The following is a 27,573-nucleotide window of genomic DNA, read 5'->3' as shown; positions in this document are numbered from 1 at the left end:
CAGAGTGTGATATTGATGATTTCTTCCTCACTCTAGGATCCACTTAGGGTCATTTTTGTTTGCTAACACATTTTTGCACCCTGCTGCTGGTCAATTTGTCCCACCCTAAGTTGTCACCATCTTATTGTACCATGCCCGTACTCCTCCACACTGCATCCTGTGTCCCCACCTCTCAAGGCCTCTGCTGTTGTACCAGGCCTGTGTTTGTCTACATGCCACCACACTGGAGTCCTAAATATCTTATTCTACAAGTACCTGTATAGAACTATTATTGTACCATAAAAAGAGAATAGAAAATTACAAAGATAATTCAAAAGTAAAACAAATCAAGCACACTCACCTGACCAGAAGAAAAAAAAAATCTGTTAAACAAGGGAAAGACAGGCGGGTCAAAAAAAGTTCAGACAACACACTTTTGTTGTCTCAAAATACAATACTGCAATACACCTGACAAAGCTTGGTCCTGAGGACTTGCAAACTCTATACAAAGTCTGTGACCTGTTACTAGCAAAGGCAATACTGCATTATTGGGCTACAAGGTTACACATCATATGGCAAATATTTTCTGTTCAGAATTGCAGTACTGAGGAGATCAATTTGGAATTTTATCTGAATGGCATATTATGTTTAGGACTCACCTACTATTCTTGAGGTGTCCTAGAATATTTAAAATTAAGTAGTGCTTAAGAGATTACTGAAAGTGACTTCAGTGGTCTTAACCACCGGTCTTTGGTCTTAACCAGCTTGTGTTGCAATACAAATATCATTTGTTCTTCAATAGGTTTAAAAGAAAATTAAAGCCACATTTATTGTGCTTCTTTAAATGTCAAATCCCCTTGTAAATTTAAAGAGTATTTCAGTAAATTAATTCATTTAGTTAGGCAAGTAACTGAATGTCACTTCTTATAAGGGATACAGAACATGACCCCAAACAATTTTTTTACTGGACAATTCTGGTGGGTTGACCCTGGCTGGGGGCCAGGTCTCCACCAGAGCCGCTCTCTCACTCCCCTCCTTCACTAAACAGGGGAGAAAAGGTGTAACAAAAAGCTTGTGGGTCGAGATAAGGACAGGGAGAGATCACTCACTAATTATCATCACGAGCAAAACAGACTGAACTTAGAGAGGGAATTCATCTGATTTATTACCCAGCAAAACAGAGTAGAGGAATGAGAAATAAAATCAAATCTTAAAACACATCCCCCCACCCCTCCCATCTTCCTGGGCTCAACTTCACTCCCGGCTTCAAACTCCTCCCCCCTCAGTGGCACAGGGGGACGGGGAATGGGGGTTGCGGTCAGTTCATCTCACGGTGTTTCTGCCGCTTCTTCATCCTCAGGGGGAGGACTCCTCTCATCGTTCCCCTGCTCCAACACGGAATCCCTCCCACAGGAAACAGTCCTTCATGAACTTCTCCAATGTGAGTCCTTCCCACGGGCTACAGTTCTGCACAAACGGCTCCAGCCTAGATCTCTCCCACGGGGTGCAGAACTTCAGGAGCAGACTGCTCCAGCGTGGGTCCCCCACGGGGTCACAAGTCCTGCCAGCAAACCTGCTCCAGCGTGGGCTTCTCTCCCCATGGGTCCACAGGTTCTGCTAGGAGCTTACTCCAGCACAGGCTTCTCATGGGGTTACAGCCTCCTTCGGGTGCCTCCACCTGCTCTGACATGGGGTCCTCCACGGGCTGCAGGTGGAATCTCTACACCCCCTCATCCTTCCTCCATGGGCTGCAGGGGGACAGCCTGCTTCACCATGGTCTTCACCACGGGCTGCAGGGGGATCTCTGCTCTGGCGCCTGGAGCACCTACTCCCCCTCCATCTGCACTGACCTTGGTGTCTGCAGAGTTTCTTACATCTTCTCACTCCTCTCTCTGGCTGCAAAAGCTCTCTCTAACTGTTTTTTTTCCTTCTTAAATATGTTATCACAGAGGCGCTGATTGGCTTGGCCTTGGCCAGCAGCGGGTCTGTCTTGGAGCCGGCTGGCATTGGCTCTGTCAGACACAGGGGAAGCTTCTAGCAGCTTCTCACAGAAGCCACCCCTGTAGCCCCCCGCTACCAAAACCTTGCCACGCAAATCCAATACAACAATCCTAGCTTATTGATTTTTATCCCATTTTTTTTCTTTTGATTTAGTTATTTCAAATAATCCCCCAAGTAAGTGAATGTAAAAAAAAAAGTACATTTCAAGTAGAAATAATATTGCTTAATTGAGAACTATAATTCTTTAATAGAATGTCAACAGACATCAACATTTTTCAGCATCTTTAATGTATGACCTAGTTTTACTGCTTTTGTTGGGTGGCATTACTTAGAAATATTGACTTTGTTACACTGCATCTAAACCTATACATTTAAAGGAAGTGTCTCAGGAGTCTTATCAACTCAGTGATCTCTCTACAGGCAGGGAAGAGACTTTAGGTGGTAATTGATATCATAGGTGCATCTTATGGTGATGAAATATACATACAAAACCAGAGACCTAGATATTGAAAGCTGAAAGAAGGAAATCAGGGATGATTCTATGATTCTATGAAAGAAACAAATAATATGAAAAATATTTATAGATGTAAACCAAATTCTGTAATTATGCACTTGTGAAATACAACCATGACTTCTACTGGATAATTGTCTATAGAAAATAATATGAATATGATATTATGCCTAAGAAATTTCAACATGGTGTAGAGTTAGTATTGTAGCAGCAGTTACAGTCTCAGAGTCCTTGGTACCAATGTTTGGTTATCAGTGGGTGGAGTTCAACCCTGTCTTCCTTGGGAAGAATGTTTATAAGCTGATTTCCATGGTGGATGTTCAGCCAGGTTCATTTTCTGCAAGCCATTGTCCTACCATGCATGTCTGTAAGCTTGACATGGTACGCTGCTGCAAATATGCAGTGATTTGTGCATCAATATGGAGTCAAGGTAATTTTTTCACATTGCTTTTATCCAGTGATAAATGATTGATGTAAAAAATAGATTTGTGTTAGGCTCCACATGTATGTCAAACTATCCTGTACTTTTGCCTGACCTGGAACCAGTCTGGCTAATCATATTCCATCCTTATGTACAGGTGCTGCAACATTGTTTTAGAAAAAAAAAAAATGGTCTTTGTTACTCACTTTTTGGCACAGCTATAGATGTCATACTTTTTTGACTTCCTCAGCATGTGTCTAAACATCTCATCTATATGCAACAACTTCTTGAGGACCATACTGGTCAGGAAAACCTATCTGGGAACAGTATTCATAGTAGTAGTGATTAGGGTTTAGCAAGGTTTACTTTCATTTCAAAACTTAGGTTTAAAGTGGTACATTCTATCTTTACTTCAGATGTACTGTAAATTCAACGTATAAGAAGCTACACTCACCTAAGTTGCATTCTTTTGATAAAAAATTAATACAGTTTTCATGTAATATCTTTGGGGGATCACATATGTAAAAAATTAGATTAATTGTAATCTGAAACAATGCATCTGATGAATCAATCTATTGTACTTTGCCCTGTAATTTTTTAACATATTTGGCAAAATGTTTAATTTTTTACTTAGATGTCTCAGTGCACTGGATTTTTTTAGTAAGACTGTTCATAATTAATTTTGTATATTTTGTAGCCCAAAAACTGTTTTATATTTATACATTTATCAAATTTGAAGTTGTCTATTTATTAAGAGTGAACTTGCTGCACAGACTGTATGTTTCCTGATTGCAGCTTCCTCATGTACAATGGCATAAACTGGTTTGTGATTATAAACTATGACTCTGAACTTTGTGGTATTTCTGCATAAGGAGTCAGAAGCTTCACTGTTTTTAATAATGTTCCTTTTTTTTTAATTTAGCTCCCTATTGCAGCTTAAACCCTACCTTGAAGAATGGTGGAATTGTAAATAGAACAGGTGGTCCAGCTGGAAGTAAAGTTCGCTATTACTGCAAACCTGGATATAGAATGATTGGTCAAAATAATGCAACATGTAGGCGTCACCAAAATGGCATGTATCAGTGGGATTCTCCTGTGCCAATCTGCCAAGGTAAGATATTATTTTCTTGAGTATGATTCTATAATTTCATTGCAAAGAATATTTTACAAAACAAAGATCCAGCTGCCAGTGTGCAGGATCTGTGCATCTGTGGTTCCAGATTCCAGGATGTCTTCTAATCTCATATGCCATAATGTGTTCTGTAATATTATGGCATATGATGCTGTTTGACCTTCCTGAAGGTCATCAAATCATGGGTGGATCTGTGTGTGGGCTGGGCATGAGGTAAGTTTAGGGACAACTGCTGCTTTGGGGCTTACTTAAAGTGCATTTTAGGTGCAATAGCTAGTGCTGGCATAGGCACTGAAAGCTCAGAGACACTTTGCACTAAAGAACCTGGAATGATGATTAGGCCTACAGCTTGGCCAGAAGATCAGGGAAGTGGAGGATGCAATTCTGTTCAAGATTAAGACTAAATTTAAGCATCCGTATGTGAGCTAAAGTTTTGATTAATTTGCTTAAACATAGAAGTGGTGCCCATATTTGAGGTGCCCTGAGGTATCTTACCTGTCCTCCATCTACCAGTCCAGAAAGGCACAAGCTCCTACGTTGTATCCAATAAACTTGTCAGATGTCTTGGAGGCTTAAGAATGTGTCAGGGAGCTCTAGACAATGGGAAAAGGAGACAAGCCCTATCTGGCTAAACTCTGTTGAAGTTAATCTAGTAAATACTGTCAGTGAAGCTCTGCGAGCTACTCCGCTAGCTAGCCAGTAGGTGTCTGTTTTCAAAAGGCACTGAAATTTCGTCATCTTACTCTGGAGCTCAGATACTTTGAGCGCGTGAGAATAGAGACAATATTGCATGTGTGTTCCTCTGAGAGGCTTGAGCAAATATCCCTCTTTATCCCACCTGTTCTTCATATACAGGACTCAGCCTTTGAGTTTGTTCTTCCCGATATAATTTTAAAGAGTCTTGAAGAACACTTAGCTGCTCTTCACTGTTTGAGTTACTCCCTAGTAGGTTTATAAAAGAAAACTGGAGGTACCTACTTTAATGAAGAAGTTCTCTTGTTTGGATCATGGGTACTTGGAAAGGCTTAAAGCCTATGACAGGGTCATGATAAAAATATAGCTGACACCAACATTTCCTCCCTAAAAGTCCTGATTCCAGGTACTGTCACTATTAATTCCTCTGTGCTTGCTGAAGTGGATAGAATCATATTGCTGAGCTAGAGATCCTTGTACTTTTGCTGTGCTGAATGAAGGTTATTCCAGGTCCATAACTGGTTTCCATGTCTGCCTGGGTGTAGAAGACTGGTTAAATTTTTTTAGGGAACTGGCTTGAAAACATCCATTTCCAATCTGCCCAAGAGCCATGACTCTGGGACCATCAAATTGCTTCTTCATAAAATTAGCTGGTTTTGTGTGTTTGAGTATGGAATTAAACTCTGGCTTTTTACCTTCCTGATAAATGTTATTATGCAAAAAATGTCCTTTTTAACACTCGATCTTAAAATAAAAATGTGAGGTAGGTAGCATAGTTTAGGAGTTCCAAATCCCAGTTTCCTCTTAGAACATATTCTAAACCTATGATCATATTTCAAAATATAGAACAGTAAAAGAAGTATAGTACTTCAGACTAAAAATCAGAAGTTTGAGAGGAAACCTGGTAACAATCTTCTAATATGCTAAAAGTAGCCCTAAAGAGGAATGAAATAATTTATGTCCTTTCTAGATAGAGGAATTACAGCTAAGTTTACTTCAACGGGATTTTAAGTTAGACTTCTCTTTATTTTTCTCTTCTTTCCTCAGAGGGGCTAGGGAAGCACTGGAATAGATTGCCTGTGGAGAATGTGGAATTGTCATCGTTGGAGGTCTTTCAAGAAAAAATTAGATGAACCTTAGTCAAATATAATTTTGGCTTGTGATAGGAGAATAGACTAGATGACTATTCATGACCTCTTTTGACACCCATAGCCCTAGACCAGACAGCTCTGTTTTTGGTTTGTTTGTTATTTCTGTATTTATCCAACTCTAAGAATTAGGATTTCTATGGCATGGCTCTCCGTGATGTTTTTGATGGGATATCATAGACATAAGCCACTCAGCATATTTTTTTTTTTTAATGAATCCCACTTTTAGGGACTTCTCTATTGCTACCTTTAATTTTAGGGTATTTACATGCTTTTCTCAGCACTACGTACAATGCCAGAAACAGGTCACTAAATGATAAATGCTTGTGCATTAAATTTAGGGATTTTCCAGTGTATGGAAATAAACTCAATGTCTGACTGTAATGCAGTCTCCAGCTTTGTTTCTGTGTGCATGAATTTGCATGCTTCAAACATGAATAATCCGTAAGTATCTTAAAGTTATATAGGTGTATAGGTATTTTAAAGTATTGCCATAAACTTTACATTTACTAGTTTTGATAAGAAATAAATTCCAGGAACACATGTGGAACATTAAAGAGCAACTAAAATTGCATCTCAGTTTCTAGGTAGTAAAAGGCTTTTCCACTTGCGTTGATTACCTGTTCTTTGGAAGAAGTATATTTTTCTGCTGTGCAAGATAATAGAGAAACTTAAGGTTGAGTTATGTGTTTTTCACACTCTGAATGCACATCTCCCAGCTGGAACCTGGCAGTCTCATCTAATCATTGACCTAAGAAGCGTGTTCACAATTCCTCAAGTCAGAAGATTTCCTGACACCATTCTTTATCATTTTACAATCATATGGGAAGCTGGGAGCTTCAAAATACTTGGATGTGGGACAGTAGTGACATTGTTTCCACTTTCCAAAGACGATATGCCATTTCAGTCAGTTTACTTCAGGTAATTTTACTTCGAATATCAAAGTACTTGCAATTTATTGAAACTGGCTGTGCTAATATGTTTTGTTTGGACACTACTGCTCTAAAAGCCATTAGCAGCCTCAAGAAATTAGTAGCAGCAGGAAGATTTCTTTCCAATCCCAGTTTCTGGCGGAGAAGCAAACAGATAGATTGTAACAGGAACAGTGCCAGAATGCCAAAACTGCTTTTATGATTAGTAGCCAAAGCAGCAGTGAGAATAACCTCACAATGTAGCAGTACGAGATTCAGCAGCAGCTGAGGAAGGAAGAGCGACAATAGAGGACTGAGGTACAATACTAAGAATAAAAGTGGTGAAGTGTGACAGGTAAGCATAGATTTTGAGGTGCTTCAGGTGCTTTAGTACACTGGACATTGCATCAGACTTGACATAACTGATAGGTCCAGCTAGGTGTGACCTAGGCATTGTACATCTTTTATTCTTTAAACTAACTTGGACATAAGAGCTATTCAGTCTTGAACTTTTCCGTAGTTTCTAGAAATGTTATTGCTAGAGGTGAAGAGCAAATGCTAACAGAAGTATTTGCTTCTAACATAAACTGACCTGTTTTTTTTGTGTGGTTTCAAATGACATAATCAATTCTTCTTGCTCCATGGAAACCACTAAATTATTTAAAGTTAATTCATGTTTGAAGTATTTAGAGGGCACTAGAATAAGGTCCACACCCATATGTACAGGCATACACAAACATGGACGGGTGGATAGACTGATAGTTCTGAATTTTGGTTTTATACAATTAAATATATGCACACTTAACACAGATATTGTTGGTTTTATATCAGAAAGGAGACCTGAAAAAGAAGTTGACAAGAAGTTAAATCTTAACCCAATTACATTCTACATCAAGCATTCAGACACATTGCCACAAGGCAGAAGAGAACCGAGAGGCTTGTTAAGACAGGGAGGAACATAGTGCAAGGCTCTGGAGACACTGAAACATTTCACAATAAGCATGACTGAAAATGGAGAATGCATAGGCATTTTTATGATGTAGTAAATCACCGTGACAGTTTAACTTTTTGTCAATTCAGCATGCAAACAAACATTCTGCAAGTGTAAAATTCTGCTTATGTGACAGAAGGTCAGAGTTGGTTCTACTTGTAGGTGATGGATTAAATTGTGTGGTGGGTTGACTCTGGCTGGAGGCCAGGTGCCCACCCAAGCTGCTCTATCACTCCCCCTCCTTAACTGAACAGGGGAGAGAAAATATAACAAAAGGCTCGTGGGTTGAGATAAGGACAGGGAGAGATCACTCCACAGTTACTGTCACGGGCAAAACAGACTCGACTTAGAAAAATTAATCTAATTTATTACCAAGCAAAAGAGAGTAGAGTAATGAGAAATAAACCCAAATCTTAAAACACCTCCTCGTACCCCTCCTTTCTTCCTGGGCTGAACTTTACTGCCAATTTTCTCTACCTCCTCCCCCTGAGCAGCACAGGGGGACGGGGAACGGGGGTTGTGGTCAGTTCATCACACGTTGTCTCTGCTGTTCCTTCCTCCTCAGGGGGAGGACTCCTCACACTCTTCCCCTGCTCCAGCATGGGGTCCCTCCCACAGGAGACAGTCCTCCATGAACTTCTCCAATGTGAGCCCTTCCCACGGGCTGCAGTTCTGCACAAACGGCTCCAGCGTGGGTCCCTTCCATGCGATGCAGTCCTTCAGGAACAGACTGCACCAGCGTGGGTTCCTCACGGGGTCACAAGTCCTGCCAGCAAACCTGCCCTGGCGTGGGCTCCTCTCTCCGCAGGGCCACAGGTCCTGCTAGGAGCCTGCTCCAGCACAGGCTTCCCACGGGGTCACAGCCTCCTTCAGGGGCATCCGCCTGCTCTGGTGTGGGGTCCTTCACGTGCTGCAGTTGAATATCTGCTCTGCCATCAACTTCCATGGGCTGCAGGGAGACAGCCTGCCTCACCATGGTCTCCTCCACAGGTTGCAGGGGAATCTCTCCTCAGGCGCCTGGAGCACCTCCTCCCCCTCCTTCTGCACTGACCTGGGTGTCTGCAGAGTTGTTCCTCTCACATCTTCTCACTCCTCTCTCTGGATGCAAAAACTGCTCCTAGGTGGTTTTTTATTCCTTCTTAACTCTGTTATCTCAGAGGCACTACCACCATCGCTGATGGGCTCAGCTTTGGACAGCATCAGGTCTGTCTTGGAGCCAGCTGGCATTGGCTCTGTTGGACGTGGGGGAAGCTTCTAGCACCTTCTCACAGAAGCCATCCTTGTAGCCCCCCTGCTACCAAAACCTTGCCAAGCAAACCCAATACAAATCGGTTATTAGGGGACTAGGTAGACCATTTCAATAGAGGCAGCTCTGCTGCCTTTTTCGAGTACACCAGAGCCCTGAAAAGCTATCACTCCTGCTGTGGTCACCTTGTGGGAAATGACTCCTAATACAAAGACTTGCTCCCAGAAGCAGCAGAACTTGGTTTTATCCTGCCCATTCTCCACTTTCTCTAACACCATTAAGAGCAGTAGGTGTGGGTCTCCAGAACCCCTTCCTTATCACCTCTCTCTCCCTTCTCTATCCCACTACTACTCCTTCCAGTGGCAGGAGGCTCAGCCCTTACCCACTGAGGGAGAAATACTCAATTTTGAGAAGACAAGAGCAGCACTGATTAGGGTGCAAAAAGTGCCAAGAACTTGTGTTACAAAGGAAGTAGCTCATTTTTGAACATTCCTACAGTTCTACTTTATTAGCAATTTGACAGATTCCAGATGGAAGCAAACAACTGAAATGAACTAACCATTCATCATTTTATAATGCTTACCTCTCCTCATTATAATCATATGCAAAGTACTGTGTTGTATTTAATTTAAATGCATCAAATGTGCCAACTTGAGAACACTGAAAACAAATTTGAGAGTTGTGTTTATGCTATGATGACAATGTGTTGTGACATTAATCATTTACATTGAATTGGGTAAATTATAATAAAAATTAGATTTTTTAAAAAATACTTATTTTCACTTTTCTTTAACAGATTTCAGACAAAGGCTCTCATTTCTTCTTTTGAAATGTATTGACTTTATTAAAATAATAAAACTTCACAATGTCAAGGGGAAAGGAACAAATACCCAAAGGACTTTTTAACTGTTAAAATGTTGAATTGCTTCTTACAGTTGAACTGCACTCTTTATTGGTAAATATTTAGAAATAAAAGCTTCAAAGCTGTGTTTTATTCAGGGTATTTACTGAAGAGCAATAAACTGGATGCCAAATTCAAAGTAGCTAGTGATTCTGTACACACATACATTGGTTTATATGAACTCTTTAAATAGATTTATTGTAATAATGTGATTTGTTCTCTGCACCAAGTTACCATTTTGCAGAAAATAATATCTTTTCAGAGAAAATAATACTATGACTTTCCCTTCAGAAGTGTCATGGGGCACATATAAACTCTTTACCAGCATTACTGACTTACTCAAGCAGCCAGAGTTAATCTCTGTGCATAAATAACTATTTTAACATAAAGCATAGCATTAAAAGAAATTTTTAAAAAGGAAATTTTTAAAACCTCGAAGGAGGTTGTAGTGAGATGGGTGTTGGTCTCTTCTCCCAAGTAACTAGCGAAAGGACAAGACAAAATGGTCTCAAGTTGTGTCAGAGGAGGTTTAGATTAGATATTAGGAAAAATTCCTTCACCGAAAGAGTGGTCAGGCATTGGAACAGGCTGCCCAGGGAAGTTGTTGAGTCATCATCACTGGAGGTGTTAAAAAAACTTGTAGACATGGCACTTCGGGACATGGTTTAGTAGACGTGGTGGTGTTGGGTCAATGGTTGGACTTGATCTTAGAGGTCTTTTCCAACCTTAAGATTCTATGATTCTATGATTCTATGAGACTGAAGAGTTGCCTTTTTTCTTTTCATTATCAAAATCAAGGGAACTGAGAAGTCAGATAGCAGAAGGCAATCCTGCCTTGGAGGCCTTTCCTAAAAGTGACTGAAATATTTTTGTAATTATACTCTGCCCTAAAATTGTGTGTGTGTGTGTATATATATTTTTATATATATATATATCTATCTAAAAATGAACTGTATTGAGCTCTGGTAAAAAAAAAAAAAAAAGCCAAAAAACTAGATGCTACTCAAACTTCACTAAGCTGACAGCAAAGTAAACTTTGTGAGCTTGAAAGAATAACAGCTTGTCTGGAGAGAAATTCTGAAGGAGCAAAAAGAAGTGAAAATAATTCAGTAAGTAATTTCCTTCATGATATGGGAAATGAATAAGCCTGAATTCACATAATATTTAGCATTCTGAAGTGAATTAGTCAAGTATGTAAATAAGTGTTTAAATATAAGAATAATGCCCTTAACTTCAGTAGAACTCTTGTCTGTCTAGTCATATATTTAGGTTCTTTTCTCGCCAGACAAAATTGATAAAATTGAATTTTTAAATAACATTATTTTATATGTATAAAACAAACAAATATGAAGGTTTGTTTTGTTTATAGTAGTGCAGGAATGAAAGAAATCCTTAGAGAATGAAAGCAGACTATTAGAAAGCATTTAAGAATTTTCTAGTTCATTGCTTCTTAGACCAAATCACTTTGGACACTTTCTTAATTTTTTCCCTAGCAAATAAACCATTGTCTGTAACCTATGTTGAAATTTCTGTCTCTACAGTGATTGGATTAAACAAAATAATGATTTATAAAATGTTTGTCTATATTAGATGCATTTCGAAGTGTTTATCAATGTTTTAAATGCTATTTTTTGGAATGTTTTAAATGGAAAATTAATTTCATTTGTTATGAATGGGATATGTAAAAATTACTAATCTGTTTCTTTTTTCAGTGGCAGATTAATATTTTTTAAAAAATATATATGAGAAAATGCCAATTCTTTATCTTTTTCTTTCCTTTCTTTTCAGCTGTATCTTGTGGTATTCCTGACTCCCCTGGGAATGGTTCGGTTATAGGTAATGAATTCACTTTGGGCAGTAGATTGATATATGAATGTAATGAGGGCTTCAAGCTAGAATCTAGTCAACAAGCAACAGCAGTGTGTCAAGAAGATGGATTATGGAGCAACAAAGGGAGGCCACCTGTTTGCAAATGTAAGTGGGCATGTATTTTTCAAGTATATTTCCCTTGAATTTTCTCAGGAAAATCTTCACTGATGATGTTTAAGTTTTATGTATACATGTGCCCTGAACTGGCCATTCAGGAAAACACAATTATTAAGCATTTGGTAAAGTAGAAGAGGCCTATAAATTTGTTTAATAAAAACTCCCTTGTTTATCTTCTTCAAAAAATCTGAATTAAAATTATTAGATAATTCAGTTTCATGTATATTTTCTTATTATGAATATTGTTCTCTTCTCCATTTTCACAGTAAAAGTTACAACCACCAATTGTAATTTATTTTAATATAGCTTCTAAAGTAATAAAAGCAAAAACTATTTCTTAAAATACTGCTAGTGTAGATAATTAAGCTGGATAAAAGTCATTTAGTCTTCATTTTTGCCTCCTGTCAGAACTACCCAGTGTAATGCAGACTCCTCTACTATGTGGCATGGCCTCTCATTTGCAATGGGCTACCACTGCCTGTCTTTGTACTGGCTCAAAGCAATAATTAACTGGGCCTGACTTTGAGTACATGACTTGAAATACCGATTAGGACCTAATCTTAAAATTATTAATTGCTATAATTCTGTACTTAAAATTTTTGAGAGTTAATTGAGGTTCTTGAACTTATCAACAGTCTATGTACGTGCTTTCCAGATTCTGAATTTGAAAAGCACTTTAGATTTTCAAACAAGTAATATTCAACTTATTTTTAAAGAAAGAGTAAAATGGTGTGAATATGAGAATTGTGAAGTTATAGGTGACTGTGAGATGGTTTTCATTTATTTGAAAGAATTGACAGCAAATAACTGTTAGAAAATATTGCTGAAAGTTACTTCAAGAGGTCTTCTAAGCACCCCTGACAGATGATTATTTAACCTAACCTTGAAGACCTTCTTAAGTACTCTATTTCAGTAATTTACCTTTTTTCCTCTTGCAAAGATTTTCCTAGTATATATAACCTCAATCTGTTTTTCTGTAGTGTAAAGGTATTATTTCATTTTGAATCCACAGTGGAGAAATGGAAGTTATTTTATTCTTATTTCATTCTTTTTAATGTGTTTGAAAACTTGTTTTTTTTCAGTGTGGTGGGTTATCCTTGGCCAGCAGCCACACCCTCACCCAGCTGCTCACTCACTCCCCCTTTTCAACCAGGTAGGGGGAAAAATAGGATGAAAAATCTCATGGGTCAAGATAAGGACAGAGGATACTGTCACAGGACTTGACCTGGGGAAACTTAATTTAATGTATTGCCAATTAAAATAGGGTCAAGTGCATTTCAGGAAAAAAAAAAACAAAAACAAACACTTTCCTCTTGCTGTTCCTGGCGTCAGCTTCACTCCTTTGCTCTTGACTCTTCTCACCACCTCAAGCAATGCTGGGGGATGAGGAATGGGAGTTGTGGTCAGTTTATAAAAAGCTCCTGTCTGCTGCTCCTTCCTCCTCACACTTTTCCCCTGGTTCAGCATGGGTCTCCTCCATGGGCTGTTGTCCTTTAGGATAAACTTGCTCTAGCGTGGGTCCCCCATCAGCTGCAGTTCCTTCAGAAAATAGCCACCTGCTACAGTGTGGGCCAAAGTGTGGATATCTGCTCTGGGGTGGTCCTCTCCATGGGCTGCAGCAGAATACCAGCTCTGGTGCCTGGAGCACCAGGTCTTTCTTGTGTGAGCTTGGTGTTCCCTCCACTGCTTCTCACTCTTTTTGTTCCCTCCACCTCTGCCTGTGCAGTGTTTTACCCTTTCCTAAATACACTTTCCCAGAGGTGCCACTGTCATGGCTGATGGGCACAGCTATGTTCTGCAGTGGGTCCTTTGGAACTGACTGTGTCCAAGAGCCCAAGCCTCTCCTCACAGAGGCGACCCCTGCAGCACCCCCACCCCACCTCCCGCCAACACCTTAACTCCCACACCAAATACACTCAGTTGCTTCTTCTGTAGAGATAACTGTCTTGCTTTGATTCTTTCTCACTCTTTCTTCATACTTTATCTACTGGTGATTCTCATTATTGTCCTCTGGACAATCTCCAAGTGCTCTACACCTTTCTTGAAGGAACACAGCAGTTCCACAGAGTACATAAGAAGGATTATTCAAAACCAGCTGTGATCACACAGACATGCTCTGAATTCAGAGCCAGGTGTGGAGGGAAGGCAGTGCTCCAGTATATTGAACTGCACTTCATTCTCTCAGAAAAAATTGACAAAGAACATAAGTTGAATGATTAAACAACAGAAATACCAGCAGATTTTTTGGAGGGAAAAGGCCAGTTAAACTAACTGGGGATTAAAAATACTGAATTAATAACAATTATTATATCCGTAGTGAAAGAAAAAAGAAAAAAAAAGTACTATTAAAATGATCAAAGTTAACCAGACAATAACTACCCTATAAAACAAAGCTTAATTATTAACATTTAGCACAACTTTCAAGATTAAAAAGTTTTGTTTAATATTTATAATTTCCCAACAAAATATATATAACGCTTTTTTATCTTCTTTTTTTCCTTTTATAAAAATCTATTCCATTTGAAAAAGAATCTCAGAAATGCTAAATTAAAATGCTAGTGATCTACATGACAATATTAAAGTGAATATTTTCAAAATGGATTGCTACTCAGAGGCAGGCATGCTTTATCCAAGATTTCTTACTTGCAAAGTGCAGAAAAGCTTAGACAATCTGCATAACAACCTGTTTTTGTAGTACTGCTGCTGTAAGGATAAATGTATTTAGTCTCCAGAGATAGAAACAACTCAGAATTGATGAGAAGCAAACACAGCGCAGAAAGGTAAATGGTAAATAAATGAGTACATTTTATCCCTGGATCTATTAAAATGAAGGTTGAAATCAGTGCAGTTTGTTTTGCAAAGTATCTCTCATAATATAATGCCTGAGGCGGATGTTTGAAACTCCTTTCTTTTAATGAAAAGTATTTACATCAGATTTGAATCTTCAGAAATATGATTCGTGCTGGTCATACATCAAGACACTGATGGATCATGGACGTTAGGCTATTGAATTTAATTACATGAAATACCAATCAACACATATCTATTAAGAAAGCTTAACTGAATGATGAATAAGTAACTTGCTTCAGTTATTCTACATAGAGATCTCTAACACATGATGAAGGAAACTAGAGATGTCTATCTGTATTGCTATTTGAAAGCCTTTCTCAGACAATACTTTATGTCAGGTCAATACTCTTTAGAGAGTGACCATATAGTAGTAACTTTACATATGAATACAATTGACACTGACTTTCTTCATGAAATAGAAATACTGATCTAAATCTTGGGTTCTCCCTCCACAGCAATTAAACTTCTTAAGTGATGCTGTTAAAGTCTGTTCATAGCTTGAATGTGGTGATGTTTACTTTTTCTCTGAATAATACAGAGAAACTGTTGGTTTAGACCATTCTTAAGAACTGAAAGAACTAGAAAGAATGAGTTGTGCCTCACTGTGTCAGTAGTAGAAAATTCATGACGTGATAAGAGGAAACTACTGAAAAAAATTGGTATATCAGCATCATTAAAGGAGGTCATACTAAGCCTGTTCTGAAGCAAAGGAGAACTTCTTTCTCTGTTTAGTATGTATACTTTAATGCTATTAGAGCGTTTGTATTTCTTTGTTCTAGAATTCTTGTTCCATGAAAAGAAATCTCAGTAATGAGTTTGCTTTGACAAATAGTGCATTCCAGTACTAGAAACTTCTGCTAGTTTGAGATGTGGTACAGTCCCAGTGTTTGCATTAAGGAGAGTTGAAGTATGTATGATATTTTTAGAAGGACTAGGGTGAACATTAGCACATAATTCTTTTACAAGTCAAGCATCATTTTTTCATGACAAAGCAACACAAAAAGAAATGTTCTCTGAGTCAGCAGGAAACATTTTTTTTTTAATGCAGTATTTTTGCATGCTGGAAAATGTCTAATACAAATTCTTAAGAATATTATAATTATGATTAATGATTAATACCCAGTTTTAGAGTTTTGCTAGACATGTAGTAAAAAGATGTACAGACACCTGACCACTTGACATTAATGGAAGTATAACCTTTCTTGTTCCATAGGAAATCTGCAGGCCTAAAGCTGCTTTAAGAAATATGCAGCAAAGAGCATTAAAGTGGGGTCTAGTTAATGCAATGCACAACTTTGTTCTGTGCACTATCTGTGGTTTTAGACCAGATCTAGGGAACTAATTTAAAATATTGTACCAGAGGGTGGAAAAATAATAACAGCAAATGTTATGATTTACTTCCATGTTTCTCTTTACAAGATCTGAATGTGTTCACTTACTGTCAGATTTTTTTTCTGATTATGCCAAGGTACCTTACCAGTTCTCTAAAGCTAAGTACCATAATTTGTAAACCAAGTGTATGAATGTATACAATATTACATTATATTTCTATATAAGTACATATAAAACGTACCCATATAGGTTATACTCCACGTGTGTCGGTGCTAAAATCTGGACCAGTATATGTTTATTAACAAAAATCCTGCTGAAATAGGATAACTTGTTTGCCTCTGTTCTTACTTTCATTTTCATGGAAGTAAGCAGATGCATAACCTAGGAAACTGAGTTTGTGGGTGATTAATTTTTCTAACATTTTAATTGCCTGGGATGGTCCCTGTAACTGCATAATTTTATTGCTCTTTTCCATTACTCCTTTAATATACTCATTCAGAGATTTATATCCAGTCTTTCATTGCTTTATGCTAATTTCTCTAATATCAAATATTTTAAAGTTACCTTTGCATAATTTGCATATTGCAGATTTCACTTCAGATATTTTTGGAAGCTATGGCGTGCTGAACTAACACAGTGATGGTTCAGACACTGATTTTTATCTAGAAATTAGTTGGAAAATAATTAGAAATTTTAGAAACCTTTTTTATAATTTTCAATGTATTTGTACAATGTCTAGTTATAGAACTGTGAATCATAAGTGGCTCTGGAATAAAGCACCAATAGTACTACAAATGCAAAAAGGAATTTGTTAATATAGAGAGGTGAAAATTCACCACCAGGTCATCACAGATATTTTGCAATTTCTGGGGTTTTTATTAGCTGGGACATTTAGAACACCATACTCAATAATTCTCTTAAAATTTTCTTTAATAAATCTTGAGGTCAGTAAGTAGTTTTTGGAGTATTTTTTCAAGGTTTGGTATGTGACATGGAGTACTTATTAAGGGTTAGTACTTATTCAGTGAACTGTAGTGAAACAGTTAATTAGTTTAGGCATTTTAGATTAGTCCAGATACATTAGACTGATAACAGATGGAATTGACATAGCTGACTGGATTGACAGACTGATACTGAATACCATGTGATCCTTTTGTTTATCTACTTTTAGGGTTCGAAGCCTTTCCCATTTAAATATGTCAAATGACAAAAGCACTTCAATTTTTTGCACTGTGGGTTTTTTCTACTAACATGCTGAAATGATCAATTTGTTCAAGTGATCCTATTTTGTTCTTAGGTCATTGTTCTTAGATTCTGTGGTGTATGGGATTATTTGGTTTCCTACTGTCTTCTTATTTTAATACTGCTGATTTTAAACCACACTTGTGTCTCAAGCATAAGACATGACTTGACCTTAATCTTGCTTTTTTTTAAGCCAATAGTGAATTTAGTCAAAAGGATATATTTGAACAATATAGTTCTTATTATTGCATTATAAGCTCACAATACAGTATGACAAAAATGCCCTTTCCCATTCTTTGTGATTGTTAACTGCCTGCTGAAGAATGGCAACCAAGTATCAGATGCCATTACAATTGCAAATAATAACAGCAAGTTCCTGTAATTGAGATGTTGTTCCATCATACACATTGTACTGCTCTTTTTCCCCCTTGAAACAGTAATTACATTCAGAGTCACAATATTCAAGATATTACTAGAATGGCATGAGATGTGCTTTTTTTTGCTTACGTAGCAATAAGAAAAGACAAGCAAAGGCTTGTAGACAGAAGAACAACTCAGTAAAAGGGAAGAGTCAGTCTTCTGGTATTCAGATTCTAGGAAAATATTGATATTGCAATGTTTTTGTTGACAAAAACAAGAAGAGCAAGTGAAAAGAATAATGAAATTACAAAGAATTAATCATTATGAAGAGTTTAAACTAAAAGCTGAGCACATTACCACACAAATTCTTGTTAGATTTTAGTTGTTGTAGTTGCAAAGATCTTGTTATATTTTTTTGTTCATTGCCACTGTTCATATAGTGAACATATTTTGCTCATATCTTGAGTAGCAAATATACCTGGGCTTACAGACCAACTACATTTTTTGTCTTTTTTATGGTAGATATATCTCATTATGAATTGCCTGCTTTTAAACCTATTCAGAATTAGTATATTGAGATGTCATCAGTAATGTTATGTCATTAAAATGGATAATCTTAATCATAATTTCAAATTATGTTTGCTGACCTATACTTTATGTAAAGCAATATCATTGATATATTTCTGAATTAAAAAATACCTGGAAGAAAGAACATCTTCACATCTGCAAGAAGTTGAGATCATCCTTTACAGAGTTTCATCTATGTAAATGACAATTTAAATAGTGCCCAGCCCGTAGTTTGCAAGAGGGAGACCGTGAGAGGCAAATTGATGCACTCATTCATAAACCATGTGCACAAAATCAAGCATCTGTTAATGGGGTTTTTTTGTTTCTTGAAGGATAGGGAAAATATTAAATCGAAATCAGTCCCTGTAAAATTAAAATTTTTCAAGCAACAGTTTTAGTTGATTACATCAATACAGTCTGGAAATATATTCTGTAGTCAGTAACATCTTCAACTAGAAATTGTACAATCGTGTCAGAATCTGATAGTTGGTTGTAAAGTGTGCTTGCAATGAGATTCTAAGTGTATTTATAGCTAAAGAAAGAATAAATTGCATACTAACCTCAGTATGGAGAGAAAACATCTATGTGGCTCAATTACATATTCTGAAATAACTGAGCCTGTTATCTGTAAGTGTCTTAAGATATCGTCTATGATTAAGACTAAAATCTAAGAAACTACTCTACAATTTCATCTCAACGTAACCTTATAATCGGTCATTTGGAAGTTCTTCAGATTATTTCCCCTTCGTAATTTTTTACACATCTTCACAGATATACTGTGGTGCCAGCTCTGTGTTTCCTAGATGCTAAAATTTGCCATGAGTAAGGTAACTATTGGAAAAGGTAGATGTATAATTCTAGCATTATCAAAGGTATTTTGAAAAGTGGTGGAAATCTAAATTTTTAGAGGAATTTTTCTTCTATCACTTTTCCTGTATTTCAGTCATTGCTTGAACTAGTCTCTTTCATCACACGTTTACACTCACGGTAAAATCACTTTATATACCTCTCAGACAGTGTAATTACAGAATATGTAATTATGTTTTGTCAGCTTTATGAATCCTTTCCCTGGTAGAATGGTGTAAATTTATTATAGGATAAATGAGAATCGGACTCTTTTTTATTTCTTCAATATAGTTTGGAGTTTTTACACACTTCGTCCTAATGCTTTTGTCTTACACTAAAGTGTGGTGACTTTATATTGTACAAAAGATCAGAGGTAATCATTCATAAGTATACCAAATATTTAGGAAATTGATCACCTTTTTTAAGCAACATATAAGGCAAACGAAGAGGAACTAAATTTCTGTTACAAGTTTGTTTGTTTGTTTATTTTTCCTTGAAAAGTATAGTTTTCTGAAGCATTGCTGGGGTAGAAGCTTTTTCTAAAGTATTCTTTGGCATATAATCAGTCCCTAATTCATTCAGACTTTTTCTGTAGCAGGGAAATTCTGAAATTAGCAATTTTAAAATGAAATAATCAAATAATTTTCATAAAATTAGTCTAATCTATACAGAGACATAGGCACATTAAGATAGAATTCATGTCAATGTCGTAAATATTGTAAATATTCTGTGTACTTTATCTTGAATTGTAGAGCACCAGTTTGAAACTGAAAAACATTTAAAAATGCTGTATATGATTGGAGGCTATTTTAAGCCTTATGAAAAACATAAACTACAGTTCTTGTCTACTGGCAGTAACTGCATTCTCTTATGAAATCTGAAATACTAAAAGCAACAGAACTGAAATCACTCTGAATATCTCTCTAAATGTTATCTTTATTTTTTTATGTCAAGTGTTCTAAACTGGAATGTAATAATTTTCCTGAATACCCAAGGTACACCATTTTATAGTAATTAGCATTTGAATGTGTGTCAACAACCTTTACGACAAGCTGTTTTAAGAACTTATTAGAGATTTTCTAAAGTGAATATCATGGATACAAAAATAAAGCATCACTTGAACCTTTGCAAAAATTACCTAGCATTATTTGCTTTCCCTTTTAGATCCACTGTAGTCTGTGATGAGGTTTGTGTCTGAATTTTTTAAATAAATTGCATTAGAGAGCATAACTTTATGTCATTGTTCCAATGCATCTCACTAAATGAAAATGTACTACGAACTCCTGTGCAATTTGTAATACTCAATGTATGATGTTCATTATTTTTCCTGGAATTTGTATGTCAAAAATGCTTATGGTATGCTCAATTTTACATTGCAAAACTTCTGCCAGTAAGGCAAGACACATATTCTGTGAAGGAACTTAGGTGTAGAATGCTAATACTTAGGTGTCCTTTCTTCACAGCTGTAACTTGCCCCAGCATAGAGACTCTGCTCTCAGAACATGTTGTCTGGAGACTGATTTCTGGGTCACTGAATGAGTATGGAGCTCAAGTGATGCTCAGCTGCAGTCCTGGATATTATTTATTGGGTCGAAGACTCATACAGTGTAGAACTAATGGAACCTGGAGTGTAGGCAATGAAAGGCCAAGTTGTAAGGGTAAGGAACATACTTGTTTACAGAATATCCTATGCTTTTTAATACATATATTTTGCTTTATTAATAGATTAAAGTTTTGGGCTTTTTTAAAAATTTTGCTATCAATCTCCTATAGGTAAACAAATACAAAATTTTTGCTAACTTGTTGAAATTAATTGATTCAAACTCCTTATATGTAAAGTGTAATATATTTCATACAAGAGTCAATGAAGTAGCATCAGAAGATCAATCTGTATGATGATCTATCTCGGACTATGGATTTAGTAAACTAGATAGTGCATAAGTATTTAGAGAATACTAGGAGATAATATTACTTTAGAAGATTCTAGATTAGAATTAGATTAGAAGATGATATTGCTTTAACCTCTTGGGTGAAGCGTGAAAACTGTACTGTTGGAGAAACATACTTCTGAGCTTTTATAATATCTTCATACTAAAGTATCATAAATTACATCAACCCTGACTTTGGATGTTAAAGATTTAGAGAACCTTGACATTCCCAGAGGGATCATACAGTTGTCAAAGTATCAGTCTTAATGAATCACCCCAAAACTTAATTTCTTCTTTTTCCAATGTGTTATTTGCTTTGGTTGTAGAGGATATTTGGCACAGCTAGTTCTGCTGCCCTTAAAGCAGAAAGTTTTCCTACATTATGATAGTACTTATAGGCTCCCTTTAAATGCCAGGGCAGAAAGATCCCAGCATCTGAAGGAAAATGGCCAACTGACAGGCCTAGCATACTAAGCAGAACTGGAAATAAAATTTAGGCATTCAGTTTTTCAGAGCAGTATGTAATTTCAATGAGATATTGAAATTTAGTATTTCATCCTGAAAGAGGTGATTTATTTTCTTTCTAGAGAGTAACTTCCCCACCCTCCCCTAAATTCAGCGAAGTTTCTAATGTTAGAAGCTATTCTGAAACAAGCTGAGTCAATAAGAGATTTTTTTATGGCAGCACTGTAGGAAAGAATTCTTGGGATCAGGTGGACAGCTTACTAAATTATACCTTCTGGTATTTTTTAAGCAAAGATAATAGAATCATTCTGCTCTGTCAAACTCTGTTAAGTCTGCAGACATGTCAATAATCATAGAATTGTTTAGGTTGAAAAAGATCTTTAAGATCATCAAGTTCAACTGTTAACCTAGCACTGCTGAGTCCACCACTAAACCATCTCCCTAAGCACCACCTTATGATAAATGGTACCAAAAATATTTCATATGATTCTATGATAGTGATAATAGAATGAACATAAGTATCAGATAGCTTTTCATATTCCAAATAAATGGTTGAGAAAACCTTCAGTATGATGTACATATTGTGACAAACAAAATTAATTTGCCTAAATACAAGCTCCTAATGCCATATGAGACAAATTACAGTATCTGAGCTGGTAGATACTAAAGAGAACTTGGGAGCTTCAACAGCAGCTGGAGGCTAGACAGAACACCCAAAGTCATCTCAGATGGTACTGAATCACTCCCAAGGGTGATTCAAGTATAAATTGACCCAATCTCTCACCAGTACTGGGAAGTGTGTGGCTATAAACCTAAGCCACAGAAAATTTACAGGCGGTATTAGAGAATGGTGCTCGTATGGGAAAAGAAGAACAAAGAAAAGAGAACAAAGAAGGATGTACACCATTTAACTAAATATATTATAAAATAATATTTATTTTCTAGAAAAGAAAAAAAATATTTAAGATGTTTTTAGAGCAAGGCTGAGAGACCTACCTATATCATCAATCAATACGATACAAACATGAAAACAGTGTATTTGATCTTATTTAAATGATGATGAGTTGTGGAATTATGTTGGTTCTGGTTTGTTCCATTAGTTTTGGTTTGGGAAAATTTCCTTTTGAAAATATTCAGTTGGAAAAATAATATGACTCTATTTCTCTTATAAACCAGTAATAGCTATATCAATTTTCAAATTTAAAATTAATGACGTTTTTATTCTATTAACTGCAATTGTGCCCCTTTCCTTTTGTGCACAGATACTAAAAAAACTAGTTTTGTATTTGCTGCCTAATATGCAGCTACTGTTCAGCTGCTGAGAAGTCTTTGAAAAGCTAGTTCTTGATCAACCTCTACAATTACAGATTTTTTATGTAAGTAGAAAATGGGATGACCCACATGGGAAGCAGTTAACCAGAAGCAAAGTATTAGGTAGATACAGAAACCCAAGGAGTTGCTGATTGAAGATACATTAGTTATTTATAAGACAGGTACATTATTTTGCCTTCTGATAGAGGACTGATTAGGATTCAATTATGGCAAATTTCATCCCCCAAAAGATGTTCAGTAATATTTCCATTGGATATAGATCATTAAGATCCAGAAATACACTGTAGAGTATTTTGAGGAGACTACTGTTTACTTTCTGTCTGTCATTCATATGCTAAGGATAGGTTATATAAATATAGATTCTAGCTGTTAATATTTCTGAAGCAGTAGTAAAGCTAATTGAAACACTGGTGGTAAGGCATTTAGATCATATTTATCAATATCTATTTTTGAACAGTATCTCTAAAGGAATTGTGAAACATCAGATTAAGGGGGTTCTGGATTAAGAGAGACCTAACTAGTAAATTTATTTAATTTGTTTAAGAATATGCTGAACAGCTGCCTAAAAAATCCTGAGGTGTCTCATTATTAATATAGTTTCGTTATTTTTAATTGGAATAACTATAATTATAAATAATAAATCATTTGTAATAAGTTTAGAACAACTGATTCTATTGCATTTTAGGAAAATAATTTGATTTTTTGAACATATGCATAAGTGTAATTAATAGTCAGCATTAGCATTAGAAGTTACAATGTTAGGCTGCTCCACAGATTACATTAATATGACTTGATTATAGTCGAAAGGAGTCTTATCCACCTCTGGAAACCTTATGTGCATAAAAAACTTTAAGCACTTATATTCTGATTATGACTGAGTTAACTGCACAGTGGTATGTACTTGATTTTATCCAACTTCTACCCAATTCCATGTTGCTTTCTATAGTGAACCTTTTAAGATGGAGAAGAATGTGGCCTTGAGGTTTCAGATAGGAAGTTTAGTTGTGATTAACATGCTTTTGAAAATAAACCCATGATCTATGCTAACATATAATAAAATATAGTTGAAGCTTTTGAAGGCATTGGTCTGCATCTTAAATTACAATATTATTGATATATTTTTCTCGAAACTAAAGACATGACAGAACGGTTTTAATTAAATTAGATTTTGATACATTCTTAAAAGGTAATTTTTCATGTGATGCCTGCAATAGCTGTGGGTGGCAGCTGATGCTACAGAAGGTTTCTGTGATAATGGGTCAAGTCTAGCCTTAAGAAAAACCAGAAAATTTATATTTTTAGCAAGCAGACTACGATGTATTTTATACGATTATGAATAGTAGTGAGGAATAAGAAAAAAGACAGTTCATAACAATTCAGAATATTACGTGTTAAAAAAAGTATCTTTAAACAGACATCACACAATGGCCAGGGAAAGTATATTTGAGGACTAGGCAGGAGTATGTACACATAGAATATAACTGCAACCTTCCCAGACATTCATGTAATTTCCTAGTTTCAGAACTGGAAATACAAATTGTGTTTAAACTGCTGTCAAGATGTGAAGATATCCTAATGAATTTTCAGATTTAGAACATGTGTTGCCAAATCAAGCATAATTTTAAGCCCTTACTGTGGAATATAAATCTCTATGTTTATTCCTATTGCCTTTACTTTTTAGGAAAATGTGAAGTGGTATATTGTCTTCCAGTCTAAGAAATTATGAAAATTATTTTCATATTTCAGTTTGTTCTGTTGTCTGGGTTTTTTCCTAGTTATCTCCTGTGGTGGTCTTCCATCTCCACCAAATGGAAATAAGATTGGAACCTTAACAGTGTATGGAGCTACTGCAATATTCACCTGTAACACAGGATACACATTAGTTGGTTCTCACGTGAGAGAATGCTTGACAAACGGTCTCTGGAGTGGTACTGAAACTCAATGCCTAGGTAAAAAACAAATTTCTGTTTTTTCTTACAATTTGTTTTATTTTGTTTTAAGCAAACACAGTATCATGTAGTGGAATTCAGTTCTTATCAATCAAAACCATCTTTATATCAATGAAAAATAAAGGTATCATCTTAAATACAGAAATATTTTTTATTGCATATGATTTTATATTACTGTACTAGCATATAAATTTTTATTAGAAATTAAATTACATTTGACGTTATTGGAATGCTTTTCAGACCAGGAGGGCTTTTTAAGTGACACAATATTTTGATTTGCTTTGTGGAACAGTCATAGGGTATGAGATGAAATTAAGCTGGAAGATGAGCTTCAGTTCAGGAGTATTCCTGATGCATTCCAACTACAAATGAGCTTTCAGCATATTGAGCATTCAGTCAAGGGAAGTAGACAAGAGACAGCCCAAAGAAGTAAAGCAAAACCAACACCCTTTCAAACCCTGAGTTATGTATAGTTTGGATCTGAAGTTCTCATCCTAACTCTTTCATTCTTCAGATCCACTCATACTGGTTTGCACTCAATACAAACATAAGAAAACTGTTTTCTTTTTCAGTCACCTTCGAGGCTCAGCAGTGGGTGTATTCCAGGTTGTGGACAGTCTATTAATTGCTTTGTCTACCCCCATTTTGTAGATTCTCTTCTTGCCTCACAGCTGAATGTATTCAGTTGCTCTCAGGAAAGGAGGAATCTCTTCTTTGTTTTCCAGAGTTCAACCTCACTTAAAAAACAGCTTTCTTCTCTGCTGCCTAGCCACATCCTTTTAGTAGAACACAGTATTCCATGCCTATCTAGTATATTTTAAACAAAACAGTTTGACCACCCTTCATATGCAAGAACTGAATTGTTTTACAGAGGAAATAATTAATTGATTTAAAACAAAACAAACAAACAAAAAACCACAAGAAGACTAACCAAGATATCATTATCCAGAATAACCCATATTACTGGTTTTTACAGCAATGAAACAGTAAAAGCATTGTTTTATAAGGAAATGGTAGTAGCTGTAACATGAATTGTCAGAAATTGTTCTCTATCCAGAACTCACTGCTTGTAAAATTTTCAGGTAGGCTAGAGCAATGTTTGACTAATTAGATACATGTCTAACAGTAACATTTGACTTAAAGCTTTTAAATAAATTGTGCTGATTCATTTCTAAATTATAAAATCCCTGTCCTTCCACTCTGTAGAAACATTAAGTTTTTAAAAAGTATTATTAACATGAAAATTCTGCATGTGAAAAATAAAATGCCAGTTATCTTCCTCAGACCTTGGCATCTTCAAAACATCCCATTAAAAAGACGTAGATTGATATGTTTTACGGTATGTCATGAACATACTTTTGTCCCATCTGAAGAAATTAATGCAAATCAAAGCTGAAAATAACCTTTTTCTAAGCATCACTTCTTCAAACCTTCATGCTGTTTGAAGAATCCCTGATGTTGTCAGTTCCATGAACCAAGTTAAAATAACCCTGACATCGGCATTTACAATAAGTCAGTGTCAATATGGATCTGTGAGAAAGAAGTTTTACATATACCTAAAAAACTGATCACGAAAAGTTGCTGAGCATTCTTAGACACCTGAATCCATTCTTAACTCTCTCAATGTCAACAGTGTCACTGTCTTTCTGTGTTCAGATAGACATACATATGATCTTTGGCATATCAGGTTGCCAGTGCTCATTACCTTATAGATATAAGTGATAGCAGGTAGTCTATGTTGTTTTAAATTTCTAAGCAGAGTTACTTCATAGTACCATCATAAAGGGTATTTGCAGTTATGGACGTTTGAGTTCATGCTCTCACCAAGGTGCAAAACTGGCTACAGTTCCCCTGAGCAAAACAGAAAATCAGAGCTGCATTTTAAAACACATCAACATTCCCCTGGTAGAATATTCTATTGAAAGAAAAGAAGAACATCTGCATCACAATAACCAGGTGTGATGGGACCACATACCAACTCAATCATGTCTTCAGAAAAACAATTTTCAAGTATCATCAATTTCATCTTAGCAAGTTATTAAGAAAAAGGAATAGCAAGTATCATTAGATAAACATGATTTTTAACAGAGTACTGTTAGCAGAGTGACAACATCCTGCATTTCTGGATATCTTTAATGCCCGAAAATACTTTTAGGCAAAATATTTTGAAACAAATTGCAAGCCACAAGACAGTAATGCACTAACAGACAAAAGCGTGATAATCTAACCTTGATGAAAAAGAATGTGGAGTTATCAGCTGTGTATTAAGTCTATTCTTCATCAGTACAGAACAGACAATTTGATGGGACATAGGTGAAATACAGAAGTGTAGGAATCTTCTCTCAGAGGCAGGGATAAGATCTCACTCCTTGTGTCCCACTTGCTGTGTTGATTACCTTTTCTTTCAATTAAGATGCTAGGCTGCAGCAGCAAGGAAAATGAAGACAGAATCTTTTCAGAAAATTAAAAAATAGCATGAGACCATGTAATTCAGATCTGAATTAAGATTTGATAACCTTTGATCATTATTCCTGACTGATGCCTTCATTTTGCAACAGTAATGTTTGTAGCACAAAATTTGTGAAGATAGATTTACAGTATGTCATCTCTTAAGATACAGAGTGATCAGAAGTAGTGACCATTGTCTCATAGAGCTAACCTAGCTTCTAAATGGCAGTTTGTTATTAGTGAGTTCCCAGCAAGATGTAGTGGTTTCTGGCAAATTTTGTGAAAAGTAAAAACACTTCTCTGGCTTGATATATTTTCAATTCCATACACTTTA

The 27,573-nt window shown here is 36.2% G+C and overlaps 1 protein-coding gene across 1 annotated transcript in view; it reads left to right on the top strand.

Annotated features, from left to right (window-relative positions):
• CSMD1 (CUB and Sushi multiple domains 1) overlaps nucleotides 1-27,573 on the top strand; it is a 1,238,533-nt gene that overhangs the window by 1,134,918 nt on the left and 76,042 nt on the right. The window contains exons 49-52 of the mRNA XM_054821261.1: nucleotides 3,835-4,023; nucleotides 11,723-11,908; nucleotides 20,581-20,775; nucleotides 24,618-24,791. Coding sequence (XP_054677236.1) covers nucleotides 3,835-4,023; nucleotides 11,723-11,908; nucleotides 20,581-20,775; nucleotides 24,618-24,791 — 744 coding nt within the window. The remainder of the gene's footprint in view (nucleotides 1-3,834; nucleotides 4,024-11,722; nucleotides 11,909-20,580; nucleotides 20,776-24,617; nucleotides 24,792-27,573) is intronic.

Source organism: Grus americana, chromosome 3 (genome assembly GCF_028858705.1).
Source record: "Grus americana isolate bGruAme1 chromosome 3, bGruAme1.mat, whole genome shotgun sequence".
Classification (NCBI taxonomy): Eukaryota; Metazoa; Chordata; class Aves; order Gruiformes; family Gruidae; genus Grus; species Grus americana.
This window is presented reverse-complemented; position numbering and strand designations above follow the sequence as displayed.